Raw genomic sequence first — 17,514 nt, forward strand, 5'->3', positions numbered from 1 at the left:
GGATACATATGTAACAAACCTGCACATTGTGCACATGTACCCTAAAACCTAAAGTATAATAACAATAAAAAAAAGAATTAAAAAAGTCTCAAAGACCAACGAAAACACAAATAATTTGCTTCAATATTTTAGTAGGCACAACATAGCTTATGATGTCTAGAGCTGTAACCTAACACTGAGCTTAATATCATGCAAAGTAATTAGCTAGAATAACAAGACAGGTTTAAAAAAGCTCATCTTTGCTTGATATGATAATATATTGCCAAGGTCACACTGTGGAAGGAAAAAAATATTCATAACAATAAATGCTATCATTTGTTAGGCTTGAAGACATTTTTTAAGAGGTGGGCAGAGAAAACTCTCCTACCAGCTCTGAAATTCAAATCTTATAGTTCAGAACAGTATCATAAGGGCACTTTCTTATTTTTGTTTCTTGGCTTTCAGCAAAAATATGAGAACCAAAATGCAAGGCAGTATGCTTTTAGAAGACATGTTTCTGTTGATGATTATAATATATAAATAACAACATATTTCCCTGTTATATGCTCTTCTACCCACAAATCTTTCATCCCATGCAATTTATTTTGTGCATTTATCTATTTTTTGACCCAGAGTCTCACTCTGTCACCCAGACCGGAGTGCAGTGGTGTGATCTTGGCTCACCAAAACTTCCACTTCCCAGGTACAAGGGATTCCCATGCCTCAGCCTCCCAAGTAGCTGGAACTACAGGTTTGCACCATTATGCCCAGCTAATTTTTCTATTTTTAGTAGGGACAGGGTCTTGCCATGATGGCCAGGTTGGTCTCAAACTCCTGGCCTCAAGTGATCTGCCTGCCTCGGAACTCCAAAAGTGCTGGGATTACTGGCATGAGTCACCGCACACAGCTTCATGCAGTTTACATCTATGTGTGCATATGTTTAAGCCATACAGTAGTGTTTTCTTGTTAAGATGTTAGGCCCTGCATTTTAGTTTAGTTCACTATCTCCTACCACCCATTTTTAATTATTTCCCTAAAAATACATAATGAAAGTGCTTTATAACAAAATTATTTGAAATCACTTTTGCATAATTATTAAAAAATATATTAGTAAACATAAGGCACACAGGAAATCAATGATAGGTGCAGTGATCCTAAAATATGCAGTGCTGACAAGGCAGTATACCATAACACGGTGTAGTATGAATGGCAGCTACCTTCAATTAGTTTAACTGAAATATTTATCAACAGATACACCTCTTCAGATACATGTAACTGTATTCCTAAGTTACTCACAGATGCTGTGTATCACAAAACAAGAGGTTCTCTTACATAAGTTATGTACTTCCATTTGCCCTCAGCATCTAGAATGAGACTCAAAATAACTGAGGGAAAGAAAATCTGAATTTTAATAATAGGTCTATACAATATTACACTTTTTAAAAAGCCTGTAACATTAGCGTTTAAGATGGATATGTCTACAGTGCTTCGAGTAGTTTTCATCTCTAAAATCATTTTAAAATCACAGAATTTGAAGTTACATGCTGGAGAGGACCAGTGACCTTACATGACATTTAATCCAACATTCATTTTACAGATCAGGGAAACAAACCTTAAAACTGACTTGCCCAAGGTCCCACCAAATAGGAGCAGTTTCTTGTCCTAAACTAAAATTAAGCAGTGTCTCTCAAACTTTGCTGCACATTAAAATCAACTGAGGAGCTTTAATAACTGCTTCATTTTCAACATGAGACTTTTAAATTTAATTAATTAGCATTGGGTAGGACTTTGGGCATTAGGGTTGTTGTTAAAAATTTCCCTGGTGACTTCAAAGTGCAGCAAAGTTTGGAGTGATTGAGTTGGCATGAAAATCAGAATCTTCTGGAATGCTTTTCTTCACAAGAAGATGCCTCACATCCATTCCTATTTTCCTAAAGGGCTTCTCAGTGCCTAGAGATAGAGGGAAGGTTGAGGTGGGAAGATACAAATGTTTGCAGACATGTATTTTGAAAAAAAACCTTGCAAAAGTGATTCCAATGAGTTCCATCTACCCCACTGACAACAGTGCACTACTAGCCTGTAATAAACATTTTTCAAAATCTTTTCTTGAAGCCAATTTGCCCTATTAATTTGCTCAATAAACGTTTATTTCACTAATAGTGAATATACCAAATGATAATTTCTCAAACTTGTTGATGGGAAATTAAAACTTACTTTACTTTCAAAAGTAGTCTTCTAAAAATTAGAATGAGGAAAAAAGCAAGAAATTTGTTTGAGCAAGATTAATGTTTAAAACTACTTTAAATTGTATGCTAACACATCAAAACTTTGAATTCAAAAGAAGCCAGGGATACAAACCAGAGTGTTTTTTTTTTTTTTTTTTTTGGTCAAGGATTTAGAGGTTTGGCTGAATACAGACATTTAGTGATTACTCAATAGGTCCCAAAGCTCAGGACTTGAGACAGGGTTTGAATCCAGTTTTCACTGAAACACAATTTCATCTCTACTACTGTGATAAGGGAGAGAGGGAAGTGACATTATTATGAGCGTAAACTTGCCTCTTTGTTGTTGCAGTTATTGGTTTTAGAAACGGAGTTTCACTCTTGTTGCCCAGGCTGGAGTGCAATGGTGCGATCTCGGCTCACTGCAACCTCTGCCTCCTGGGTTCAAGCGATTCTCCTGCCTCAGCCTCCCAAATAGCTGGAATTACAGGCGCCTGCTATCACGCCCAGCTAATTTTTGTATTCTTAGTAGAGACAGGGTTTTGCCATGTTAGCCAGGCTGGTCTCAAACTCCTGATCTCAGGTGATTGGCCTGCCTTGGCCTCCCGAAGTGCTGGGGTTATAGGCGTGAGCCACCATGCCTGGCCACCATGTTTTTTTAAATTACACTTTAAGTTCTGGGATACATGTGCAGAACGTGAAGGTTTGTTACATATGTATACATGTGCCATGGTGGTTTGCTGCCCCCATCAACCCGGTATTTCTCCTAATGTTATCTCTCCCCTTGCCTCCAAATCCCCGACAGGCCCTGGTGTTTGATATTCCCCTTCCTGTGTCCATGTGCTCTCATTGTTCAACACCCACTTATGAGCGAGAACATGCGGTGTTTGGTTTTCTGTTCCTGTGTTAGTTTGCTGAGAATGACAGTTTCCAGCTTCATCCATGTCCCTGCAAAGGACATGAACTTATTCTTTCTTATGGCTGCATAGTATTCCATTGTGTATATGTGACACATTTTCTTTATCCAGCCTATCATTGATGGACATTTGGGTTGGTTCCAAGTCTTTGCTATTGTAAATAGTGCAGCAAAAAACATACATGTGCATGCGTCTTTATAGTAGAATGCCTTATAATCCTTTGGGTATATACCCAGTAATGGGATTGCTGGGTCAAATGGTATTTCTGGTTCTAGATCCTTGAGGAATCACCACACTGTCTCCACAATGGTTGAACTAATTTACCCTCTCACCAGCAGTGTAAAAGCATTTCTATTTCTCCACATCCTCTCCAGCATCTGTTGTTTCCTGACTTTTTAATGCTTGCCATTCTAACTGGCATGAGATGGTATGTCATCGTGGTTTTGATTTGCATTTCTCTAATGACCAGTGATAATGAGCTTTTTTTTCATAAGTTTGTTGGCCACATAAATGCCTTCTTTTGAGAAGTGTCTGTTCATATCTTTCACCCACTTTTTGATGGGTTTGTTTTTTTCTTGTAAATTGGTTTAAGTTCCTTGCAGACTCTGGATACTAGGCCTTTGTCAGAAGACATTGATATTCTAAATTAGCACTTTCCAAACTGTGTTCTAAAAATCAATACTCATGATCCAAGGAGGTGATAATGATGTACACTGGACAAACACAATGGAGCTTGTGGTGGTGTTGGTTGTTGTTCCTTTTAAAATAAACTTCATCTCAGGGTGCTCTCAAAGCGCATCTTTGTGGCCCATGAGGTTCTCACGCACAATGGGAGAAAATCAAATGCAGATACACTGTGGTGCCAGAGAGAAAAAGCTGTTCCTTCTTCCAAGACTAATGTCCAAAGTAGTACACATTGATTTAGTCCTGCAATGCACTGAAAAACTAATATTTCACAAAAATCATTCAATAAAGGGAACCTATCCTTCTCATTGTGTTCAACATTGTCTTAAGGCATAAAGGCATCAAATAAATAGCTACACTTTTTCGGGGATTGCTTATTTGCTGATTTTTCCTTCCACCATGATGTCTAAGATTAAAAGAGAAATTGATACTTAATATTTAGAATCTAATATATAGTTGACTCCAATTTCTTAAAATGATTGCTGAAGAGGACAACCAAATGGCTGAAATAATTTTTGAATAAAGGAGTCTATCCCTTGGCATTATAGTCGTACTCACGATTTTAGTGTAATTGTAAGATGAGGCTGGCTGGCTGTGCTGTCATCAAGGAATATTGTCGAACATGAACTGTATTGTTGAGTAAAATGCTCAGTAGATACCTGAAGGGGAAGGGAAGTATAAGATAAACTTATCAAAGTATATTTTTTCATTGGTTAAAATGTCAAATTTTTCAAAGCACCAGGATATTTCTTACACTCCATGAACTGCCTGAGTGTGGTATCATGTGCACTCTATAGAAAACCCATCTGAGGCTCTTAACTTCCACAGAGGATGTTTGAGATATGGATTATAAAATGCTACCCTTAATATGGTACCTATCATCAAATCTAACAAGGATTTTATGAATTCCCTTTATAAATAATGAGAAAAGTTTAAAATAAGGTTTCTTTTTTTATAGTGACATAAAACTGCTGAGAATTTCTATTTCCGTTAATTATTTACTACAGTAAAATGTAATTTATTGAGTAATATTGGCATTAGACCATTTTACTGCAATGAATACAAGACTAAGACTAATGCGTTTACTAAGTTACTAATCCTAAATGTATTATTTCAGGCGATATTGTGACAAAACAAGTGTTTCAGATTCAGAGGCTTGTGTACCAGGGCTGCTAGGCCACCAACAAGTGAGGAAGACATAGGTTTCTCTAGTCCTGTTTTCTTATGTAGAGGATAAAAAGAGTATCACTTAAATATTCTCACATCCTGAAAACAGATGACAACTTAAAAAATTTAACTTTCACTTCATGTTTAAATAAGACTGCCATGACATGACTCAAATAAGACTCTCAGAGAATACTTTCCATTCATTTTAAAACTTGATAATTTTATTCTATGTATCATTTGACCTGCACCTAGGCATTTTCCTGCTCTACCCCTGTTCTCTGTCTGGAATAATGCTTTTCTCCTTCCTTGTTTCAACAAGCTTGACTCCATCTACCCTCTTGGATCTCTTTGCCAGTAACCTCACCAAAACATGTTTTTTTGTACACTAACTGATTACAAGATACTAATTCTAGCAGAGTATTCTCCTCATGAGAAAGTACACCTCTCCATAAGAGTAAGGGAGAGCCCTAACTGTTCCTACCTCCAGCTGCTCAGCATAAAATTTTGAATAAATCAAAAAGTTCAAGTGTTTGACAAATTAATTCAGTTATAATTTGGAAGGTAAGTCTTACTACATTTAATTACAGCAAGAACACTACTAATGGTTTACTTCTTATAGGTATTATTTAAGGTAGTCACAAAATAGAAACAAATCTAACTTCAGTCAGCATAAATCACAGAGTATGAAATTTTACAATCTTTAACAAGAAATGGAAGGGTTTAGTTAGTGGTTTTAAGGTTTAATGACAAAAGCTAGAAAATAATCATACCTCATATTTTAGTAAGTCAAAACCAAAGCCTTACCATCAAAGGTCCAGTACCCATTGGACGCCAATGCCCAACCACTGACTTTTTCCACTGTACCTGCTGCCTCTCATTTTAACCCATTAAAAACACTAAAGCTGTTTTCCTTGTAGAGGTCCTTCACCTCCTTGCTTAGTTATATTCCTAAGCTGGTTTGTTTGTTTGTTTATTTATTTATTTATTTATTTATTTATTTGCAGCTGTTGTAAAGGGGTTGAGTTCTTGGTTTGATTCTCAGCTTGGTCACTGTTGGGGTATAACAGAGCTACTGATTTGTGTACATTAATTTTACGTCCTGAAACTTTTCTGAATTCATTTATCAGTTCCTAGGAGTTTTTTGGAGGAGTCTTTGGGGTTTTCTAGGTATACGCTCATATCATCAGCAAACAGTGACAGTTTAACTTCCTATTTACTGATCTGGATGCCCTTTTTTTCTTTCTCTTGTGTGATTGCTCTGGCTAGGTCTTCCAGTACTATATTGAATAGGAGTGGTGAGAGTGGGCATCCTTGCCTTGTTCCAGTTCTCAGGGGGAATGCTTTCAACTTTTGCCATTCAATATTATGTTGGCTGTGGGTTTGAAATGGATGGCTTTTATTACATTGAGGTATGTCCCTTGTATGCTAATTTTGCTGAGGGTTTTAATAATAAAAGCATGCTGGATTTTGTCAAATGCTTTTTCTGCGTCTATTGAGATGATCATGTGATTTTTGTTTTGAATTTTGTTTCTGTGATGTATCACCTTTATTGACTTGCATATGTTAAACAATCCCTGCATCCCTTGTATGAAACCCACTTGATCATGGCAGATTATCTTTTTGATATGCCATTGGGAACTACAAAACATTGCTGAATGAAATTATGGATGACACAAACAAATGGAAAGATATCCCATGCTCATGAATGGGTAGAATCAATATTGTGAAAATGACCATACTGCCAAAAGCAATCTACAAATTCAATGCAATTCCTATCAAAATACCATCATCATGTTTCACAGAACTAGAAAAAAACAATCCTAAAATATGGTACTAAACAAAACCCCATATAGCCAAAATGAAACTAAGCAAAGAAACAAAAGTGGAGCCATCACATTATCTGACTTCAAACTATACAGTAAGACCATTGTCACCAAAACAGCATGGTACTGGTATAAAAATAGTCACATACACCAGTGGAACAGAATAGAAAACCCAGAAATAAACCCAAATACCTTCAGCCAACTTATCTTCAACAAAGCCAACTAAAACATAAAGTGAAGAAGGTAAACCCTATTCAGCAAATGGTGCCAGGATAATAGGCAAAGCCACGTGCAGGAGAATGAAACTGGATCCTCAACTCTCACCTTATACAAAAATCAACTGAAGATGGATCAAGGACATAAATCTATGACCTGAAACCATAAAAACTATAGAAGATAATATCAGAAAAACCTTCTAGACATTGGCTTAGGCAAAGACTTCATAACCAAGAACCCAAAAGCAAATGCAATGAAGACAAAGATAAACAGGTGAGACTTAACTAAAGTGCTTCTGCACAGGAAAAGGAACAATCAGCAGAGTAAACAGACAACCCACAGAATGGGAGAAAATCTTCAAAATCTATACATCTGACAAAGGACTAATATACAGAATCTGCAAGGAACTCAAATAAATGGGCAAGAGAAAAAACAAACAATCCCATCAAAAAGTGGGCTAAGGAGAGAAATACACAATTCTCAAAAGAAGATATACCACTGGGCAACAAACATATGAAAAAAATGCTCAACATCACTAATGATCAGGAAAATGAAAATCAAAACCACAATGCCATACCACTTTACTCCTGCAAGAATGGCCATAATCAAAAAATCAAAAAATAATAGACGTTGGTGTGGATGTGGTGAAAACACTTCTCTACAATGCTGGTAAAAATTGAAACTAGTACAACCACTATGGAAAGCAGTGTGGAGATTCCTTAAAAAACTAAAAGGGGTTGGGCGCAGTGGCTCACGCCTGTAATCCCAGCACTTTGGGAGGCTGAGGCGGGCAGATCACGAGGTCAGGAGATCGAGACCATCCTGGCTAACATGGTGAAACCCTGTCTCTACTAAAAATACAAAAAATTAGCCGGGCGCTGTGGTGGGCACCTGTAGTCCCAGCTACTCAGGAGGCTGAGGCAGGAGAATGGCATGAACCCGGGAGGCGGAGCTTGCAGTGAGCCGAGATCGCACCACTGCACTCTGGCCTGGGTGAAAGAGCAAGACTCTGTCTCAAAAAAAAAAAAAACACAACTAAAAGTAGACCTACCATTCAATCCAGCAATCCCACTACTGGGTATCTACCTGGAGGAAAAGAAATCATTGTACAAAAAAGATACTTGTACATGTATGTTTGCAGCAGCACAATTTGCAATTATAAAAATATGGAATCAGCCCAAATGCCCATCAATCAACAAATGGATTAAGAAATACCATTCAGCCACAATAAGGAATAAATTAATGGCATCCCCAGCAAACTAGATGGAATTGGAGACTATTATTCTAAGTGAAGTATCTCAGGAATGGAAAACTAAAGATCATATGTTTTCATTCATATGTGGGAGCTAAGCTATGAGGATGCAAACGCATAGAATGATACAATGGACTTTGGGGACACAAGGAAAAGGGTGAGATGGGGGTGAGGGATAAAAAACTACAAATTGGGTTCACTGGATACTGCTCAAGTGACAGGTACACCAAAATCTCACAAATCACCACTAAAGAATTTACTCATATAACCAAATACCACCTGTTTCCCCCAAAACCTATGGAAATAAAAATATATAAATAAATAAACTACAGCATTCTTCCCAGCAAATATAAAATAACATGAAAACTCAAGTTTACATTTTCCTCTCTCCTTTTTGGCAGGACAAATTTTAGATATGTTTTTAAATAATAACTTTTTTCTTTTTCTGAGACAGGGTCTCCCCTTGTTGCCTAGGCTGGAGTGCAGTGGTGCAGTTATAGTTAACTACAGCCTCAAACTCCTGAGCTCAAGCGATCCTCTGCCTCAGCCTCGTGAGTAGATAAAACTAAAGGCACATGCTACCAAGCCTGGCTAATTTGTTATTTAGTGTTTTTGTAGAGATGAGCTCTTGCTATGTTGACCAGGCTAAAAATAAACAAATTTTAATTAACTTAAATATTTCTAACACTTTGGGCATTCATGAAAACAGCCCCGTCTATGTTGTGAGGTAATGGGATAATATGGCAGTGAAAGTTTGAATAAAAATATTAAACAAGGCCTTAGGAGAAAAGTATAATATGCTTATTACAGATACATCACTAAAAAGTTGTCTGGGTTAATACCATTAGTTATATTGAAATTAAACTTTGATTCACATGTAAATATAGGTCCTAAATTTGGATTAAATATAATAGATTGACCACAAATTTATTTCCTCTGCCTCTGGAAGTCTCGTTAGTCATACATAAAATACAGGTTACACACAGGATCAAGAGAGAAGGTTGACAGAGATGATTTTTAATAAATGCTGGGACATAAAAAGTACATAAAGGAGTGGTAAATAACACAGAAGCACAACTTTAGTCCCTATAGAAAGTGACTGGAAGAGAAGCAAGCCAGTTTGTCTTGCAGAACTAAAGGCAGGCTGTGAACTTACAGGTAAATGGAACTTTGGAAAATAGGGTAAAATGTAAAACAAAAGCCAGCGAGGTCAGAAAATCTGTGGTTAGAGCCCCAAGTCCACCTGTCCACCCATCCGATAAGAAACTTAGATGTGTGTTCTCTGGATATACCAAACCTGAGAATTTCTAGGTTCAGAAATACCACGGCTTAAACCTGAGATATAAAGAAAACTGTACACCAAAAATAGAACTCCAACTTGCTTCCCCAACTCTGCTTTTGGAAAGCAAGTGGCCATTCTTTTACTTCCCAGGCAGAAAATTGGGAGATTCTTTCTCAGAAGAAACTGAACTGGCTCGAATAAAGATCCCCAGATAATACACTGAAGTCCCAAAAATGAAAAGCTAGTTTGGCTTCCAAAACCTCACACTGAGTGCCACCAGTTAACAGAAGTCCTGCTTCCAAATAAAGCCAGGGACCACCACACATTGGAGGGAAGCCTCCAACAAGAGACATCAAAACAACAGAAAAAAGGGATTCATGGACCAGTCAAAATAAGGAGCAAAACTTGGATGAAACTGGAAAACATCATTCTCAGTAAACTATCACAAGGACATAAAACCAAACACCGCATGTTCTCACTCATAGGTGGGAATTGAACAATGAGAACCCATGGACACAGGAAGGGGAACATCACACTCTGGGGACGGTTGTGGGGTGGGGGGAGGCGGGAAGGACAGCATTAGGAGATATACCTAATGCTAAATGACGAGTTAATGGGTGCAGCAAACCAACATGGCACATGGATACATATGTAACAAACCTGCACGTTGTGCACATGTACCCTAAAACCTAAAGTATAATAATAAAAAAAATAAATTTAAAAAACTACAAAGAAAATCTAAAAACACTCTGAAAAAGATATAAAATTCAATAGAAACATTAGAGTAAAAAGTCACAGAAACTGAAAAATCGAAGGGGAAAAATTAAAAACCAATGCAGGTATACTGGTCTAAGCAGCCAAGTGTCTGAATAACAAGGCTATCAGAAAAAAAGGAGCAGAGAAAATAAAAACATTTTCAAGAAGAGATAGTCTTCAGACTTAGTAGCCTCAATAAAATGAAAAGATTCCCACCAAGCTATTATGAAATTTCAGAATCTCAGTGAGAGAGAATCTTCTAAAAACTTCCACAGAGACATAAAACCTGGTTATAAATAATGTATCTCACAACGGCAATAGAGTCAAGAACAACACTGTAATGAGAGCACAATTGTGAAATATCTTCAGAACCATAAAGTTTAGATTCAACCTAGAAGTTTACTCTGTATCAAAATGGAGGGATTTTAAGACTGGCCAGATCCCTAAACATCTCTGCCCGGGAAAACGTGCTCAAGTACAACTAGTGAGCATAACAGGACAGAAGGAAACAGAATCTAGGACTCAGGTGATCCCACACAAGATGGCAGTTATGTGAGATCCCAAAAGACTTTAAGGCGCTAGCACAGAAAAGCAGACATCAAGCATATCTAGGGAAAGCCACTCTATATTGAACTAGGATGACTAAATGCCAAAGAAAGTTACCCCCCACCCCCGGCAAAAAAAAAAAAAAAAAAGGAACATTTGTGTTTTAGCAGATGGAAAGTATCTTTGAAAGGCACGTGATAAATGCTGCAACACTTGGGGGGAAAACAGCTGTTAGAAAACAGGCAAATGAATATAGTCAGAAAATTAGCTTCAGTCTAAAAAAAAAATGGATGTGAAAGCAAACAGACCAGCCAGGGGCTACTTATTGCATTTGGCTGGGTAAAGTAACATAGGCTAGAGAAAAAGAGATGATCCAGAAAAAGTGCTGAAATGCTCAGATTTCAGAACTGTTTCAGAGAAAGAATGAAGGACATATAATGCAGAGGCACAGTGAAAACATCATATGACTTAGCAGTGAATAGAATTTGCATAGTCATAATCATGTAAATATTACTGATTTAATTAAAAAGTGTGCTACAATTGGAAGAAACAGAGGGAGAAAAATAAGGTCATGGTGTAGTGAGGAAGGAATGCTTTCACCTGCTACAACAAAGTCAATAGACAGTGCTGATAGTTATTCTATTTTTGTTATTTGTTATTCTGTATTTGTTATTTTGTTATTTGTTAATTCTTAGCTATTCTATTTTTGGTATTTGATTAAGAATATGATTAAATATTTAAGGCAGATCTTTATACCACAACCAGACTATTGAAATTTAACTTAAATGTCAGAAATTCTTAAAAGGTGGACACACTAAGCTGAAGACTTCTCTGGATAAATTTGACACTTAGGAAAATACAAAAAGAGGTCCATGCTATCACCACTGTGTCCCCATTATAATTTAAAGGAATCAAGAGAGACATATTTTTATATCAAACTCTCAATTTCTTAACTTTTTGACTGTTTACATACATGCTTTGTATAGTTGCTTTTTCTTTTTTCTTGTACTAAGAATGAAAAAGAAAATGGTCACTTCTGATACAAATACCATAAAATAAGAGTAGTAGTTAATGTCTTACTAATTACTCCTAAATGAGGAAAAATTCCATTTAAAAAAATTACTTTCAACAATTTATATTTAAATTATCTGGCATGATAAATCTCATAAAGTAAATCTAATAACTTAGTTTTACTTTTTGACCTAGTTTACTTTTTGTTTCTGTTACATACAAATGAAAGAATCCTTGTGCACAAAAGGGCAAAAAAAAAAATGAGGCCAGATGAAAAAGTTAGCTAATAAAAAAGTTTAACTCTTGCATATATGAGCCATGAGTATTTTCTCATTCTGCATTTACACATAGCTTACTTTATTTGCCAGAATCAAAGCGTTAACAGCTCTAAGAACTACTTTCTAGCCAGGCACCTATCTCTGGATGCACCAGAATAGCTGTAAGCATCTTGAACCACACTTAGTGATCATCTACTAATACGTCACTAAAAACAAAACAACTGGGAAGTAACTCATCTTAAATTTAAATTTTAAAATGACTATACAAACCTGATTGGACATGGTGTCTGCAGCACAAAAAATCATTTTTTTCTTAAAAAAAAAAAAAAAAAGGCCAGCATAATAAAAGCTCCAAGAGGACTTGGGCCATGCTTTGTTTCCTACACCGCCTCCACCTTTGATGCTGGAAGGGCCTTGCAGGCAAACATTCCTACCACTGAAGAGTGAGGGACATGGAATAGCTTTTATTTTACCTCTTCCATGCTCTCTATGTGTGAGAAGCCCATAGCTCTGGAAGGAACTGGGAAAAACAACTCTGACATGGTTTGGGTATTTTCCCCCTTCCAAATCTCATGTTAAAATATGACCCTTAATGTTGGAGACAGGGCCTAGTGGGAGGTGTTTGGGTAATGGTGGTGAATTCCTTATGAATGGCTTGGTGCCATCCCCATGGTAGAAAGCAAATTCTCATTCTGGTAGTTTAAAAGAGTGTGACACCTTCCCTCTACCTGCCTCTCTCTTCTCACTGTGTGGAACCACCTGCTTCCCCTTTGCCTTCCATCATGATTGTAAGCTTGCTGAGGCTGTCACCAGAAGCAGATGTTGAAGCCATGCTTGTACAGCCTGAAGATCTATGAGCCAATTAAACCTCTTTTTGTTATAAATTACCCAGCCTTAGGTACCTCTTTATAGTAATGCAAAAACAAACACAAATTCTAAACAGAAACAACTTACTCAAGACAGGCAAAGTCTACTCAAAACTGCAAAAAGAAAGGTTACAAACTCCCATATTTTACTGTGCTGCATTACTTCTCATATTATTATAGATCCTCACTTGTATTCTTGCTGCTGAAGTCAACTGGAAAACTTGGCGGTGTATGGCTTTTTAGCAAACAAATGAGGATTTAACATAACATTAAGGAAAATAAGCAGAAGTAGGGCATGTTTAAATTTACATCAGATGAAAAGGTTAATAACTTAAAAGTTTCGAGAAGCATAAACTTGGATGTGATAAATGCATGTGATCAGAGGACTGTGCAAGAGGAGGCCAAAATCACAGATTCAATCTCTGTTGATGAACAACTATGTTTTTTTTATTTGTTTAAATGGAAACCAAGCTGAAGCCTAAGTTCTATCTTTAAAATGTACTCTTAGGAGCAAGGGAAAAGGGGCAAAGAATTATAAATAAAGATAAATCTATGACTCCTCCATCACATGACAAATTCTGTTGATAAAAAGATGGCAAAATGTATAAATAAAAAGTTTACATGATTTCACTAACACAGTAACAACTAAAAAAAAGTCTATCACGTATTAAGACAAGTGAATATGTGAAAAGTTGAAAAAATTAAACCAATATGAGTTTTTCTAAATACTTTGTATAATACACCTGATCAAACAACAAGAGTTTTCAATCTTTTTCTTGGCAGAAAAAACAATGTTGTCTCACCATCTGTTTGAGATTTTCTCAGGAATATTGTTCTTGCCTCTGGATGGTCAGAAGGGTTGGGCTCCAAAGGTGTATCTATAGAGGGAGAGAAGAAAAAAAGATGTGATCATTTATAAAAATTTATCAACTCATTTATTTGACTGCTGCATTTAGGCTATTTCACTACCTCTACTTTTATTCTTATCCATTGAAATGAATGTATAGACATAAGATGAAGCCAGGCAAGATGGCACATGCTTGTAGTCCCAGCTACTCAGGAGGCTGAGATGGGAAAATCACTTGAGCCCAGGTCAGGAATTTGAGGCCAGCATGAGTAACATGGTGAGACCTTCCTTTATTTATTTATTTTTTTAAAAAAGGTAAATTTGCCTTTAAGGTGTGTAAAATCAACTGCATAGAATAAAACAAGATGGCAGTATGTTTTAAAAGACAGGTCTATTTTATAGGCAAAATATAAGATGTATTCTGGAGTTTTAAAAATTTTTAAAAAGTAAATTCAGCATATCTGTCTTTTCCATGTCATACTGAGGACATGGAACCTTAGTTCTGTTGAGTAGCTGCCTTCCATAGTCACATGAGATCTCTAAGTCTTCTTCTTCATTAGCAAAATGTAGGGAGAACATATATAGGCCTTATTTGTTATTGCAAAGAGCCAAATGAGACATACATAAACTGTGCTGTAATCCTAAAGAATGACAATAAAGAGCCTTTTTTGGGGTCTCATCCAACACTACCCATCTATTAACTGGTGTGTAAAATCACTCAGAGGCTTTCCTTACATCACCAAGTGGAGTATGTTTACGCAAGTACTTACATGCTTTGTGTATAAAGGTATAATGAATTAATTCACATATTTGTTTATTCTAAATTCTTAAATATCTTGAAAAGTGAGTATAGTACTCCAAGTTACAAAGTCACACTCATTATGAGTCTTAATTATTCTACCTCTGAAAAAAATAAAAGCCCAACCAAAGTTTTTTTTTTTTTTTTTTCACTTTAAGTTCTGGGATACATGTGCAGAACATGCGGGTTTGTTACATAAGTATACGTGTCCCATGGTGGTTTGCTGCAGCTATTAACCCATAATCGAGGTTTTAAGCCTCACACGCATGAGGTATTTGTCCTAATGCTCTCCCTCCCTTTGCCCCCCACCCCGTGATGGGCCCCAGTGTGTGATGTTCCTTTCCCTGTGTCCATGTGTTTTCATTGTTCTTTTTGCTTAGGATTGTCTTGGCTATACGAAGCCCAATGAAAGTTTAAATAGAAGAGCTATAAGACATTTCCTCTACAGTAATAAATCTCTGGCTTTAAATGAAACCAAAGAGCCAGTGGAATTAATATTTTTATGATACAATGTTTTCTATTTGGAAAAATTTAGTTTTTATTCAAGAACCATATTGTTACCCAGAATTCTTTTTACTTAGATTCACCACTTTGCAAAATTGTAGAGGCAAACCAACTAAGTGTTTTCTCTTTTCTACCCCCTCCCATCCCCCGCCTCTCCCAGCAGTGTAGAGACTGAAAAACTCTAACTTTCTTATCTTTGAACAAGATGCTAGTGTCAGGAGGGGGAAGGACAAAGGGGAAGCCATGGCAACAAACACTCTTACACAGGCAAGGTCTGACATTTTAACCTTCAATCTTTATATTACACATTCAAAGTCTACATTTACGTTTTATGTCTTTTGAAAGTTTTGACCACGAATCATCCCCACCTCTCTTTTAGAACGAGGAGGTAAATAATGTCTGTTAAGTTGCCAGAATAAATCTGGAGACACATTTTGTGTTAAAGTAAGAAATTTAAAGTAATCAGAGCCTCATAAGTCAACTCCTTTGGGGGAAGCCCCCACACCCATTTTTCTGCAGCCCTGGCCATGACATTTCACACCTTTCCCAATTACTTTAAGCACCCTGCATTTACTTTCCTTCTGTGTTCAAATTAGAAGAAACTAAGCAGCTTCTATCAAGGTGACTTAAAGCAACCCATACAGTCTCTCCTATGGCAACCTGCATTCTGATTTTAAATAAGAAATCCCCAAATATTTCAGTATGAATAGTCCTGAGACTTGGCTACTTTAACAAAGGAAACAATTAGGCACTTACCTGGTTCCTTCACTTAGGTACCATCTGGATAGGTATAAAGAGAATGGGATGGGTACTGGAAAGTTGGGATATTTGAGTTTTTATTGAGAAAAGGAAGAGAATATTCCAAAGAAGACCTCAACAAAGTCCCACGGGATACTAAATAGAGCTACAGACAAGAACAGCCACAAATAAATGGTCCCATGCCAGAAGGGGAGAATGAGATGAGGGAGCAAGAACTGGGAGTTTTGGAGGGAAGGAAAAAATTAACTGGACTCTGTGGGAAAAGACTAAGGGGTGGGAACGCAAGGCAAATCCACGTTTTGTTCCTGGACAGCCCTAGGATAGCTGGCTATGGGCAGAAAGGAGCCTGAGGTGGAGGATGCCTCCGAGAGGAACCTGGGGACAGCAGCAGCCAGAAGTGTGCCGAGGGCAGATGGCACCTGTCACCTCCTTACCTTCAGGCATCTCCCGTTCACAGATGTGGTGCATGTGGAGGCCCTCACCAGCTTCAAAAGTCACCTCACCAGGCTCTACAGAAGCAGCCACAGGCACTCCTGCTATCAGGTCCCCAGCTGCTGCCTCATAGATCTCAGACTCACAGTGACACACTGACCCCTGGTGCTTGTGCAACTCGGGGCTAGCCCTGGGGCACACACAACAGGTCAGTATGTTCCCCATAGGGCGCCTCTACTCCTGTCACCACCTGTGCCTCTGCTTACAGCTTTGGCCACATACTCCCGCTGCCCTAGGCCGAGGCTATGCTGCACTTGCAGAGATGGTCTTGCCCACTGCTCGCCTGCCCACCTCACAGCCTGGCCCCGGCCCCTGCTGGGGCTGTGGGCCAAGGCCTGTGCCCTGCCACCTCCTCTGAGTTGACTTGTCTGGGAGGGTGAAGACCAGCCAGCTTATTTAATAGGTTGTGAACCCAACAAGTGCTGAAAGACACAACAATTGCCTGAAGAGAGAACAGATGGAGGTCCTCCTCCTTCTGCAGTCACCTACAGACTGAAGCCCACTGGCCCAGGTGGGAGCCCAGGCTTGTGGCTCACAGTGCCCCACCCCACACTTCACAATGCCCTCCCCGACAGCTCACAATGCCCCACCGTGGCTGCCACCCCTCCCCCACAGCTCAGAATGTCCCTGCCTGGGCTGTCCCATCCTGTGACTTATGCTGCTGCTGCTCTCCTGGCCCCTCCTGCAGTGCCAGTGGGACTAAGATTTTCATTCATCACCACCTTCCTGACCTTTCTAGTCCTAAGAAAAGCATAAGGTGTTTCCTTACTTGAAGCCATCTTCCTCTATGAGTTCTACACAAACCCTCAGTTAGTAGAGTGGGTCCCATTAGCAATCAACTTGAGCAACTTTTATTTGCTGACTGAATGTAGATATGCCTCAATTGTTGACTGCTTTTGTAACGAAATACTCCTCTCCTGTCTTCCAATGAGTGCTAGTTTTTGTCTGCAACTTGACCATAGCAGTCCCTGGGGCCCTAGCTCTACTCTCAATAAAGAATTATGGCTGTGTGTCTTGAATCACACCTTAGGACCCATCCTGCCTCCACCTCTTTCTCCATAGAATAGAAACCTAGCTTGTCCCTCCAAGTTCTGAAATGCTGAAACTTACCAAT

The 17,514-nt window shown here is 38.1% G+C and overlaps 1 protein-coding gene across 1 annotated transcript in view; it reads right to left on the minus strand.

Moving 5' to 3' along the window:
* Positions 1-16,833, minus strand: part of LOC116461422 (cyclin-Y-like protein 2) — a 42,877-nt gene extending 26,044 nt beyond the window's left edge. Inside the window, 5 exon segments of the mRNA XM_032143128.2 lie at positions 220-273; positions 4,361-4,461; positions 11,818-11,852; positions 13,803-13,877; positions 16,343-16,833. Coding sequence (XP_031999019.1) covers positions 220-273; positions 4,361-4,461; positions 11,818-11,852; positions 13,803-13,877; positions 16,343-16,565 — 488 coding nt within the window. The 5' untranslated portion in view covers positions 16,566-16,833.
* Positions 16,834-17,514: the final 681 nt, after the last annotated feature.

Source organism: Hylobates moloch, unplaced genomic scaffold (assembly GCF_009828535.3).
Source record: "Hylobates moloch isolate HMO894 unplaced genomic scaffold, HMol_V3 SCAFFOLD_3, whole genome shotgun sequence".
Lineage (NCBI taxonomy): Eukaryota > Metazoa > Chordata > Mammalia > Primates > Hylobatidae > Hylobates > Hylobates moloch.